At 38.9% G+C, this 13,511-nt stretch overlaps 1 protein-coding gene across 1 annotated transcript in view; it reads right to left on the reverse strand.

Moving 5' to 3' along the window:
• ME1 (malic enzyme 1) overlaps nucleotides 1-13,511 on the reverse strand; it is a 262,710-nt gene that overhangs the window by 207,781 nt on the left and 41,418 nt on the right. Inside the window, 1 exon segment of the mRNA XM_072642703.1 lies at nucleotides 12,853-12,986. Within this exon segment, the coding sequence (XP_072498804.1) occupies nucleotides 12,853-12,986 (134 nt within the window).

The raw sequence follows: 13,511 nt of genomic DNA on the forward strand, positions 1-13,511 counted from the left end.
ACTGTGGTATCACCATGTACCCAGGCATGGATGACAGGATGCAGAAGGAGATTACAGCCCTAGCTCCCAGGACAATAAAAATAAAGATCACTGCCCCACCTGAGGGCAAATACTCTATTTGGTTTGGAGGCTCCATCCTGGCCTCTCTACCTTTTAAGCAAGGGCATGATAATTTGGGCCATTTAACATAAATCCAAAGGAGTGGAGGAATGGGACAGGATACTTTTTGTATCTTCTGCCTCAATAATTGTACTTTTCTTTTAATTGGAAGAGCGATAATGGCCCCCTAATTTCCCTCTCTGCCCCAACACACAATCATAAATGAAAGCTTTTTACAGTATCCTGGGAAACTGCATGAAATCAATGTCAGTACTAGGAAAGGGGAGGAGCTTTATCTGTATACTGATTTAAACCCAGTTCAAATAAAAGTATACATGTTAAAGAAACTTGAAGGGAAAAAAAAGACTATTGGTAACTTTAAACAGAGCAGTTTCAGTTGAATGATGTGGTCAGAAACCATATGTAGAGAGTTAAGAAAAGAGGGAGAGGAAGGAGATCGAAGCACTGATTATAGATGGATTTCTAATAGAGATTAGGCACAAAAGCAAGGAGAGATACAGGATAGTAAGTGGTGGGGAGTAATGTATCAAGTGAAGGTTTTTTGAAGATAAGGAAGAAATGTATATGCTTGCAGTCAGCAGGGAAGTAGCCAGTAGACAGGAAGAGAGTAAAGACTAGTGAAAGCATGGGAAAGACAAAAGTAAAAATCTTCCAAAGAAGATGGGATGGAATGGGAACACTTGTGCATGTAAAAGAGAGCTTGCTTTGTTTGCCTTAATAAGGGCTACTTTTTCATGAGATAGTGGTAAAGGAGATAGTGGCAAAAGGCATCTGAATGATAGAAGAGAAAAACAGAATAGGAGCTCTCAATGAATGGTCTCAACTTGTTCAGTGAAGTATGAGGGAAGGCTCTCAGCTGAAAGTGGAGGGAAAGGGGAACCATGGGAGGTTAGAAGAGAGATGAAAAGGTTTGGAAAAGCCACTGTAGTGAGTGGGATAGTAAATCAATTAGCAAAGTATAAAAGGACTGCCTTGCCATAGTGAATGCCTAGCTAAGATTATGTAATATAAATTTTGTTTTTAAAAAGGATTTTATTTTTCCAATTGTACATAAGGGAAAAACCAAGAGAAATAAAAAATAAAACAAAAAAAGTTAAAATAGTCTGCTTCCATCTGCATTCAGACTCCACAGTTCTTTCTCTGGATATGGATAATATTTTCCATTGTGAGTCTTTTGGAATTGTCCTAGATTGTTGCATTGCTCACAAGAGTTAAATCCAACAAAGTTAGCCATCACACCATGTTGCTGTTACTGTGAACAATGTTCTCCTGGTTCTGCTCACTTCACTGAACATCAGTTCATCTAAGTTTTTCCAGGTTTTTCTGAAATCTGCCTACTGGTCATTTCTTATAGCACAATAGTATTCCATTTATGTAATATAAATTTGTAACAGACCCAGTCAACATTTTTTTTTTACTTTTCCCAGTTTCATTAGACATCTTGTAAATAAAAGAAAATGAAGAAGATGGTAGACATAACCCAAAACTGAGGCTTGTCAGGGCAAGGTTGGTCATATGAGAAGGGGACAAAGGACTTGAGAGAAGAGGGCAGTTGGTAGACTACAGAACTGGTTTGTCAAGATGGGGAAAGAAAGAAAATGTAGACATGGCAGGGGTGTGATAGCTTGGGAAAGAAATAAGGAGGAAAGATGAAGATGAAAATGAGGAGGATGAAGAATGGCGTTAGAAGTTCAAGGCCGAGGGAGAGGTGAGATGAAATAGAATATGGTCAGATAAGGGAATTTCAGAGACCATGATCATGGAAGTGGAATACTTGTGGGTGATGGCAAGATCGAGGGTAGAACCATTTCTGTAGTAGCTAAGGTGAGGTGGGAGAGGTCATGGGTATTTAATAAGCTGAGGAACTAGGTTATTGGAATATTTGAGGGAGTGTGTGTGTGTGTGTGTATGTGTGTGTATGTGTGTGTATGTGTACTGAATTAATCAGATATCAGAATATCAAATGGGTGATAAATATGGATTGAATGAACCTCAAAGGAGGAGAGCTTATTTATTTATGGAGGTATGTAGCAATGAGGGGAGAGGAATATTCTGACTTCTTCACTACTTTCAGTGAGTTAGGGGTATGAGTAAAAGTGTAACCAAAGCTAGAAAGAGTGAAGTCAAGTCATGTCATCAGGAAGGATACAGATCTCAGTAAGTATAAAAAGACGGAAGGGGAGGGAAAGGAAAAGGTTTAATGTTAAAGCATGGGTTACCTATAAATAAGGCATTAGAGAAAGAACAGTGAAGATACTGGGGTCAATAAGCTGGTAAAGTTCCCCAATTTCACTTCATATCAGAGATAACAAGGAGCACACAGGCTATTCATTAATTAGCCCTCATGCTCACCAAGGATCAGCCCATTTTATTTTTTTCAATCATATGTTGCCTTCTGGGTGATCACAGCAGCTAGATGACACAATGGATAGAGTACCAGATCTAGAGTCAAGAAGACCTGAGTTCAAACCCAACCTCTAACACTTGCTAGCTATGTTACCGTTTGCCTCAAGTTTTCTCATCTGTAAAAAGGGAATAATAATAGCGCCCATTTTGCAAAGTAGTGAGAATCAAATAAAATAATAATTATAAACTGCTTAGCACAGTGCCTGATACTTAGTGTTTAATAAATATTTTTTTTTATTTTTTTTATTTTTTTTTTTAATTAAACTTTTAACATTTATTTTCACACATTTTTGGGTTACAAATTTTCTCCCCTTTTTTCCCCTCCCCCCCCCAGATCCAAGCTTTCTAATTGCCCCTGTGACCTATCTTCTCTCTCCTCTATCCTCCCTCCCTGCCCTTGTCTCCGTCTTCTCTTTTGTCCTGTAGGGCCGGATAGCTTTCTTGACCCCTTAACCTGTATTTCTTGTTACCCAGTGGTAAGAACATTACATTTGGTCCTAACACTTTGAGTTCCAACTTCTTTGGCTCCCTCCCTCTCTACCCCTTCCCCTTGGAAGACAGGCAGTTCAATATAGGCCATATCTGTTTAGTTTTGCAAATGATTTCCATACTAGTTGTGTTGTATAGGACTAACTATATTTCCCTCCATCCTGTCCTGTCCCCCATTACTTCTATTTTCTTATGGTCCTTTCCCTCCCCATGAGTGTCGACCTCGGATTGCATTCTCCTCCCCATGCCCTCCCCTCTATCCTCCCCCCCATCCTGCTTGTGCCCCTGTCCCCCACTCTCCTGTATTATGAGATAGGTTTTCCTATCAAAATGAGTGTGCATTATATTCTTTCCTTTAGTGGATTGTGATGAGAGTAGACCTCATGTTTTTTTCTTGCCTCCCCTCTTTATCCCACCACTAATAAGTCTTTTGCTTGCCTCTTTTATGAGAGATAATTTGCCCCATATAACTTCTCCCTTTCTCCTCCCAATATTTCTCTCTCACTGCTTGATTTCATTTTTTTTTTTTTAGTATGTGATCCCATCCTCTTCAATTCACTCTGTGCACTCTGTCTCTATGTATGTGTGCGTGTGTACTCCCACCCAGTGCCCAGATACTGAAATGTTTCAAGAGTTATAAATATTGTCTTTCCATGTAGGAATGTAAACAGTTCAACTTTAGTAAGTCCCTTATGATTTCTCTTTGCTGTTCGCCTTTTCATGGTTCTCTTCATTCTTGTGTTAGAAAGTCAAATTTTCTTTCCAGTTCTGGTCTTTTCATCAGGAAAATTTGAAAGTCTTCTATTTCACTGAAAGACTATTTTTTTTCCTGAAGTATTATACTCAGTTTTGCTGGGTAGGTGATTCTTGGCTTCAATCCTAGTTCCTTTGACTTCTGGAATATCCTATTCCATTCCCTTCTGTCCCTCAATGTAGAAGGTGCCAGATCTTGTACTATCCTGATTGTATTTCCACAATACTTGAATTGTTTCTTTCTAGCTGCTTGCAATATTTTCTCTTTCACCTGGGAATTCTGGAATTTGGCCACAATGCTCCTAGGAGTTTCTCTTTTCGGATCTCTTTCATGCGGTGTTCTGCGGATTCCTTGAATATTTATTTTGCCTTCTGGTTCTAGAATCTCAGGGCAGTTTTCCTTGATAATTTCATGGAAGATGATGTCTAGGCTCTTCTTTTGATCATGGTTTTCAGGTAGTCCCAGAATTTTTACATTGTCTCTCCTGATTCTATTTTCCAGGTCAGTTGTTTTTCCAATAAGATATTTCACCTTATCTTCCATTTTTCGAATCTGCGCGGTATGTTCTGAGATATCTGTCTTTCTCGAAAAGTCCAAAGCGTCCATCTGTATCATTCTAGATTTGAAAAATCTATTTTCTTCAGTGAGCTTTTGAATCTCCTTTTCCATTTGGTTATTTCTGCTTTTGAAAGCATTCTTCTCCTCATTGGCCCCTTGCACCTCCCTTGCCAGCTGAGTTAGGCTAGTTCTCAAGGTGCCAATTTCTTCAAGATTTTTTTGGTTCTCCTTTAGCAGGGAGCTGATCTGTTTTTCATGCTTCTCCCTCATCCCTCTCATTTCCCTTTCCAGTCTTTCCTCCACCTCTCTAACTTGATTTTCAAAATTCCTCTTGAGCTCTTCCATGGCCTGAGCCCATTGGGTGGGCTGGGACACAGAATCCTCGATTTCTGTGTCTTTGCCTGATGGCAAGCCTTGTTCCTCCCCATCAGAAAGGAGGAGAGGAAGTGTTTTTTTCTCTCCGATAAAGTACCCTTCAATAGTTTTATTTCTTTTCCCTTTTCTTGGCATATTCTCCACCTAGTGGCCTGACCTCTGAATGTTCTCCTCACACCCACCTTGCCTCCTACTCCTCCCAGCCAGCGTTTGGGAGGACTGAGATTCAAATGCTGCTTCCCGCCTTAGGGCTTTTGGCGGGGGCAGGGCTGTTATTCAGTGTTAAATTAAGTTCAGGTGGTCAGGGGCAGGGCCGCCTCTCTGGCTCAATTCCCTCAGGCGGTTTATGCACAGACCTTCCACAATGGATCCAGGCTCCCGCCCGCTTGGGGATCCGCCATGGGGGCACCTCACTCCCCTCTCAACCTGCCAAAGAGACTCTCTCACCTACCCCCGTCAGTCACCTGTTGGTGGGGGGGCTGTGCCGCTGCTGAAGATCCCGCCTCTGGAGCCCTCTTAGGACTGTGCCTCTCAGAGCCGCGGCCGCCGCCACAGGTCCGGGCTGGGCTCCACGTCTGCAGCGCGACGGACCTTTTGCGAGAGGTTTGCAGGTCCCTCTGTGGGTGGGGGGACCCGCGTGGCCGCTGGAGATCCCGTCTCGCAGCCCTCTCGGATCTTCTTCCCACGTTGTCGCTGCCGCGGTAGGGCTGCTCTCTGCTTCTCGCCCCGGCGCCCAGTCCACGGAGCGAAGGACCCCCCGCGAGAGGTTTGCAGGTCTCTCCGGAACAGAAATCTCCCTCGCTCCAATATTCCGTGGTCTCTGGGTGCAGAATTCGCCCTGGGTTAGTCCCCTCTGCCGTTCTGTGGTTTGTGGGTTCGGAGCTATGTGTATGTGCGTCTTTCTACTTCGCCATCTTGGCTCCGCCCCCCACTGTTTAATAAATATTAGCAATTATTATTATCTTCAATTTCAATCCTTGTATATCTGACTCACAGATAATAGATTACCAGTGAAAGAATATTGGTATTAAGAAGACAGGCATTTATTTTGGGGAAAATTTGGAGTCAGTAAAAACAATTTTTGAGTTTTTCAGATTTACTCTCACTCTGCTCTTTTATTGCTGTCAATTTTACGCAATTTTGTCAAGTTCTGTCAATTTGCTTTGAGTGTCTAATATGTGTGTATTTACAAAGAAAAGCTCTGTAGGTTGTGCACCCAATTAGTTTCAATCAACATGAAAATCAATATCTAGACAAGAAACATATTCATCATTTGGTTTTCCTGTGTAGATAATTAGACCAAACTCTTGACTCTATTTTTTCCTGGCTCTTCTGACAAACTGCATCCATAATTATTTCTAACCTCAGCTAATCTTCAATCTCTCCTTCTTCTTGCTCTTTCCCTACAGCATAGAAACACACCTGGGATTCCCATCCTTCAAAAACAAAAAAGCAAAAAAACCCCCAAAACTCTTGACCCTCCATCCTCTCAAGCATGCCTTATATCTGTCTCTCCTATCTTCAAGACATACACCTAGCAAAAGCTATGTCTACTTGTTGCCTCCACTTTCTCTCCTGTCACTCACTTGCCACTCTTTTATATGGCTTCCACAAATCTGTCTTCCAACTTCCCTACTCAAATGAAACTGTTCTACGCAGTCACCAGTGATCTCTTAATTGTCAAATCCAATGGCTTTCCTGATCATTCTGTACTGATCCTCTTGAATTTTATGCACCATTTGACAACACAGATCACCCTTTCTCTCCTATTCGTTTTTGTGCCACCATTCTTTTTCAGTTCTATTCTACTTTCCTGACTTTTATTCTCAAGTCTTCTTCGCTGAACCTTCATCCATATCACCTCCCCTAAATGCTGTCCTAGACCTCCTTCTCTTCTCTGTCTATATTTTCTCTCTCAGTGAGCTCAGATTTAGATATCTAGCCCTGATTCTCTCTTGAGCTCCAGCTGTGTAATTCTAACTGCCCAATGGACAATCCCAAATAGATGACATGCATCTCAAGTTCAACATGACCAAAACAGAACTCATTTTTAAAAATTCCAAACACACCCTGAATCTTAACTTCTTTATTCCTCTTGAGGGCAAGACAGCCCTTCCCATCACCCATATTCAAAACCTGAGAGCTGAGGCAGAGTCATGATGATGAAATAAAGGCAGAGATTCGCCTGAGCTTTCCCTCAAACCCCTCCAAAGACCTTTAATTAATGACTCTAAACAAATTCTAGAGTAGCAGAACCCACAAAAAGACGGAATGAAACAATTTCCCAACCCAAGACAACTTAGGACATCAGCAGGAAAGGTGTGTTGCACCAGGGTGAGAGAGGAGCACAGTCTAGGGCATGCCATGCCAACACAAACTGGGCTCTTGGGAACCAATGAATCAGTAGCAGCAGTGGCTGATTCCAGAGCTTTCAGCCACAGATAGTAAAAGGGGTGGAATAACTGGTCAGAAGGGCATTACAGGAGTCCCTTTGCTGGCACTGAGGGAATCACTCTGATGCTTTGTCCATACTTGGATCTGAGTCATAGTCCTCAGTGGCAGTTCCAGGGCAAAGAGGAGCACTAGCACACCAGAACTAGCGGTCACAGTGGAGGGGGTACCTCTTCATAGTTCCAAGGCAGAAAAGAGTGCTTACGATCACTCACAGAACAGAGCACAGGCCAGGAGGGTAGTAAACACACCTCTTCTTAAATTATACCACCTTGGAAGAACAGAAAACTTACAGATCCCTAGAAGTACCTCTGAAAACAATTACATGAAACCCCTGAAGCCTGGGTGCACCCTTCTCCACCCTGGAAACAGAGTTCTACTTTGACAAAGAGTTAAAAAGTAAAGTAACAGGCTGGGAATATGAGCAAGCAACAGAAAAAATTCTGACCATGGAAAGTTACTATGGTGGCAAAGAAGATCAAAATACACACTCAGAAGATAACAAAGTCAAAGTTCCCACATCCAAAACCTCCAAGAAAAACAGAAATTGGTCTGAGGTGATAGAAAAGCTCAAAAAAGATTCTGAAAATCAAATAAGAGAGGTAGAGGAAAATTGGGAAGAGAAATGAGAATAAGGCAAGAAAATCATCAAAAAAGTCAACAGCTTGGTAAAGGAAACAAAAAAAATACTGAAGAAAATAATACCTTAAAAAACACACTAGGCCAAATGATAAAAGAGATACCAAAAACCAATGAGAAGAACAACTTAAAAAAAGCAGAACTGGCCAGATGAAACAGGAGATACAAAAGCTCACTGAATAAAATAATTCCTTAAAAATCAGAATTGAGCAAATGACTTGAGCTAATGACTTTATGAGAAATCAAGAAATAATAAAACAAAACAAAAGAATAAAAAAAATTGAAGGCACTGTGAAATATTTCCCTAAAAAACAATCAACCTGGAAAATAGGTCCAGAAGAGATGATTTAAAAATTATGTGAATACCTAAAAGCCAGGATCAAAAAAAAAAAAAAAAGACCTCATTTTTCAAGTATCAAAGAAAACTGCCCTGATACTCTAGAAACAGGGAGTAAAATAGAAATGGAAAGAATACACCAATCACCTCTTGAAAGCAATCCCAAAATGAAAACTCCCAAAAATATCATAGCCAAATTCTAGAGCTCCCACACCAAGGAGAAAATATTGTAAGCAGCCAAAAAGAAACAATTCAAGTACTGTGGAGTCACAATCAGGATAACACAGATTCATCAGCTTCTACATTAATGGACTAGAGGGCATGGAATATAGTATTCCAAAGGGCAAAGCAGCCAAGATTACAACCAAGAATCACCTACCCAGCAAAACTGAGTATAATCCTTCAGGGGTAAAAAATGCACATTCAGTGAAATAGAGGACTTTCCTCTATTCCTAATGAAAAGACTACAGCTGAATAGTAAATCTGACTTTCAAATACAAGACTCAAAAAAAGTAAACAGGAAATGGAAATCATAAGGGACTTAAGGTTAAATTGTTTACGTTCCTATATGAGAAGATATCTGTGACTCATAAGAACTTTCTCATTATTAAGGCAGTTAAAAGGAGTATATAGGCAGGGGGCACAGGTGTGAGTTGAATATGAAGGGATGAAATCTAAAACAATAAAATTAAAGAGAGAAGAATGTCCTGGGACAAAGGGAAAGGAAGAGGTAGAATGAGATAAATTATCTCACATATTAAAAGATGAAAAAAAGTTTTTACAGTAGAGGGAGAGAGGGGAAAAGGTCAAAGGAGAGAGAAAACAGAATAAACAGGAAAGGAAATAGGATGGAGGGAAATATGGTTAGCAACAGTAACTATGAGAAAAATTTCAAGTTTCTCTGATAAAGACCTCATTTCTCAAACATATAGAGAACTAAGTCAAATTTATGAAAATAAGAGTCATTCCTCAAATGATAAACGATCAAAATATGTGAATGGTTTTCAGATGAATTAGTCAAAACTATCTATAGCTATATGAAGAAATACTCTAACTCACTACTGACTGGAGAAATGGAAATTAAAACAATTCTGAGGTATGACTTCATACCTATTAGATGGCTAAAAGGAGAGAAAAGGAAAATGACAAATGTTGGAAGGGATATGGGAAAAAATGAGACATTAATGCACTGTCAGCAGAGTTGTGAACTGTTTCAACCATTCTGGAGAGCAATTTGGAATTATGTCCAAAGGGCTATAAAACCATGCATACCCTTTGACCTACTAATACCACTCTTAGGTCTGTATCCCAAAAGAAATAAAAAATGAAAAAAGAAAAGGACCTATATGTACAAAAATATTAACAGCAGCTCTTTTCTGGTGGCAAAGAATTGGAAATTGAGGGGAAACCCATCAGCTGGGGAATGGCTGAACAAATTGTGATATGTGATTATGATGGAATACTATTGTGCTATAAGAAATGAGGAGCAAGATGCTCTCAGAGAAACCTAGAAAAACTTCCATGAGCTGATGCAAAGTGTAATGCACTATGTACAAAGTAACAGCAACGTTGGAAGATAATCAGCTGTGAATGACTTAGCTATTCTCTGCAATCCAATGACCCAAGACAACTCTGAAAGACTTAGGACAAGGAACTGATGTGTCTGAACACTGATTGAAACATACTTTTTTTTCATGAATTAATTTTGTCTGTGTTTTTACAACATGATTGTTAAAAAAATGTTTTACATAACTAGACATGTATGACCTATATTGAATTGCTTACCTTCTTAATGAGGAAGGAGGAAGGGAGAGAATTTAGAACTCAAACTTTTAAAAATGAATGCTAAAATCTGTTTTTACATGTAACTGGGGAAAAATAAAACACGAAATAATTTTTTAAAAAATCACAACCTGAGAGTTATCCTCTTCCCCTCACTCTATATCACTCTACATATCCAACTGTTGCCAAATTTTGTTTTCACCTCCATAATACCTCTCAAACCTATGCTCTTATTTCAATTTCCACAGGCATTAACTACCCCAGTTCAGGACCTTAACACATCTCATCTGGACTACTACAACAGCCTCCTAATTGGTCTCCCTTTTTAAAGTTCCTCTCCTCTGCCAATCTAGCTTTCACACAACTGCCAAATTTATATTCATAAAAAACAGGTCAGACTATGTCACTCCTTTGTTCTATAAACTGTACTGGCCTCTTATTACCTCTAGGATAAAAAATAAACTCCTTTATTTCACATTTAAAGCACTTCATAATCTGTTCCAAACCACCTTTCCAGTCTTATTATAAACAAAAATCTCCTTCACGCACTATTTAGTAAGGCAAAACTAGGCTTTTCTGTTTCTTTACACATGACAACTCATCTGCTTCTATCAACAAGCATCTATTAAACACCAACTCTCAATACCTTTGCACAGGCAAGAGCTAATAAAACTAGTCCCCATGATTTCATTATATTCTCTCCTTACTGCTGTCTCTTGGAACACCTAGCTTCCTTTAAAGTTCAGTTCAAACAACCACTTTCCTACCTGAGGCCTTTCCTGACCCCTTCATCAGTGATCCATTGGTCCTCTCTGAACTTACTTTTTACTAGTTTTTAATATCATGCTTTTGCTTACAAGTATTCACATTGTCTGCCTATAGAGTGTATATATAGAGCTCCTTTAAGGCAGAGAATATTTTGTTCTTTCTGTTCATCTCCAGGGCCTGACACACTGCTTGACAAAGTAGGGGCATAACAAACATTTCTTGATTAAAGGCTGATAATAAACTATAATAAGAATTAAAGATACACTTAAACAGGAGATTTTTTTCCCTCCATTTTCCAAGCAAGCTTAAAAATTTTACTCACAAAACAGAAAATACATTATTAACTTAGTCATAATAATGAATTCCAACACCACTAATTACTTTGTTTTTAAGCCACTGTCTCAAGTTCTATTACTATAAATCACGAAGGATTTCAAATCTAACTGTAAAATAACTGACAATGTTTAAAAGTCAGCGTCCACTTTAAAAGGCAGAAATAGCAAAATAATATATAAAGGTTTAGTAAATTGAGTTAATCCTATCCTATCAGAAATAAGACTAAAATTTTTTCCTGACTTAGCAGCCAATTCTATTTCACGATGTACAAGTAATTCCATGTAATTTTGACTTGCATGTTCGAAATTAGAAAATTGAGGATTACCTACGTAAAATGGCAGCAGTATCAATTTCAGGATTGCCTTTCAAAGTATATTTTTTTAAAGTTCCGTATTGCCAAGGAAAAGATGAAGAAGATAAACTGCCTGCCACAAGACTTCTGCCTATTATTTATGGTCAGTCCAAAAGTAGCTAAGAGCACAGGAAACCTTAAACATAAGGCAAGTAAACTATGAAAATATACAATTAAATTAAAAAATAAAAATACAATTAAAACATAAAGACAAAAAATCCAAAATGGTAAAAAATAATGGTGCCATGGCAGAAACAATGGAGCAGCAAGTTACATAAAAGGAAGGCAAAAGGTAGGGATGAAAATGAAGATCAATGAAAATGGCTGAAAATGGTTTAATGAAATAAATATCTTTTAAAATCACAATTCTTTAAATATTTTTCTCAACCTAGATCTTGGTTCTCCTGTTAACTTATTAATTTGAAAGCTTTTCCTGAATAACTTTTAATTTCCACATTTTAATTTAGGGAAGAAGCAAGACAGGATGGCAGAGCTTTAATCAACCTAGAATAAATAAGGCTTTGGTTCCAGGGTGCTAACATTTAGAGGTGCCACTTCCTCCCCTTGGCAACCAATATCCTTGTCTCTCCATGACCAACTGTTCCTTTTTTGGAATTTATCACTACAAAATGCAGCTACCTCAGGGAGATTATCTCAAAGGTCCTACCACTATCTCACTTGTTTTCCAGGGCCCCTGTGGGGATCTGAGGACTGATTCTCTGGGGCATAAGTTCAACTCCCTATCTACCATTGGACTGTCTTATGCATGAATTGTGTTGTCTTCTACCAGGTGAAATTACCCCAAAAGCAAATACTCCAAAGTATGACTTTGTAGAGGGCTTCCCAACATGTGAGACACAACCTTCTCTTTTTTTTATATCAATATTGTCCTAAAAATCCTATACAGACACATATCATATCTCCAAAGAATCAGAGTTGTGGATTGCCAAAAGGGCAATGGAGAGAAAAGGGGTGTAAGTACAAATATGCTACAGCATATTCCCAGTGATGACTTCTAAGTAGGAAGTAGCATAAGAGATCTCGTTAAAGTAATGCATTGCTGGAAAATGTTGTGGGCTAGTTATAACAGCCCATGTAATGTCCAACAGATGGACAGCAACTCAGTGATACTATAGGAGTATATGGAAGAAGGGTAAAGACCTGAGATCAACTCCATCCTCAGGCACTAATGTCACTTAACATCTCTCAGTCTCAGTTTCCTCAATTATAAGGTAAAGGGTTTATGGGAGAACATGGAAAAGAATTGCTAAGGGTAAATGTGTGGATAGGTTACTATCTATACCACTAGAAAAATTATTCATGTTAATGAGATCACAGAGTCACTTAAGCACCAAAGTACATTAATTAAAAGAATGATGGATGAAGGAATTTTACCTTTTCACCTCTGAATCTGGCCATCAAAACCCACCAAAAATCACGTAGATGCTATTAAACATACAGTAAGTATCTTTAAAAGTGATTTACCTGTCAAAGTCGGAGTTTAGCCGCTCAAAATTCTTAACAACTCTAAAGACCTGGATGTCTTGACCAAGAAAACAAGGTGGCAGTAATCCATGTATGTTCAACTGTTGTCTCTCTTCCAAAGTGAAAGCCATTCCCTAAGAAGAAATGAATATAACATAAATCCCAGGAAAAGCACAAAGGACTTTAAAAACAACAAACATGGTGCTTTGATTTGTAACTATGAAAGGCGAAATGGTTTACTTCAAAGAATATCGCATTAAGAGAGCACTGACCATGCATGACTACAAGTAATTAATCTCACTAAGCCTTAGGTTCAGGCGATACCTATCTTGTGGAGTTGTATAAAGATAAAATAAGTAACTGATAGAAACGAAGGCTTTTTGAAAAATATGTAGCACTATACAAGTATAAGGAGTAATCATTACATTCCAATCATACTGAACTGCTTACTGGACACATTAGTACTTTCCCACCTCCCAACCTTGCTTTTTGAAATTCTACTCATCCTTCAAGTTCCAGTGCAAAATCTTGCATGAAGCTCCCATCGATTCCCACACAGAGAAATAATCTTTTCTTCCCCAAGCTAAATGTATAAGTGCCCTTTTATCACACCTTTGCTCCGAGTATACTTTATCTACCACTAGTTACAAAATATTTAT

The sequence above is a fragment of the Notamacropus eugenii genome, chromosome 2, assembly GCF_028372415.1.
Source record: "Notamacropus eugenii isolate mMacEug1 chromosome 2, mMacEug1.pri_v2, whole genome shotgun sequence".
NCBI lineage: Eukaryota > Metazoa > Chordata > Mammalia > Diprotodontia > Macropodidae > Notamacropus > Notamacropus eugenii.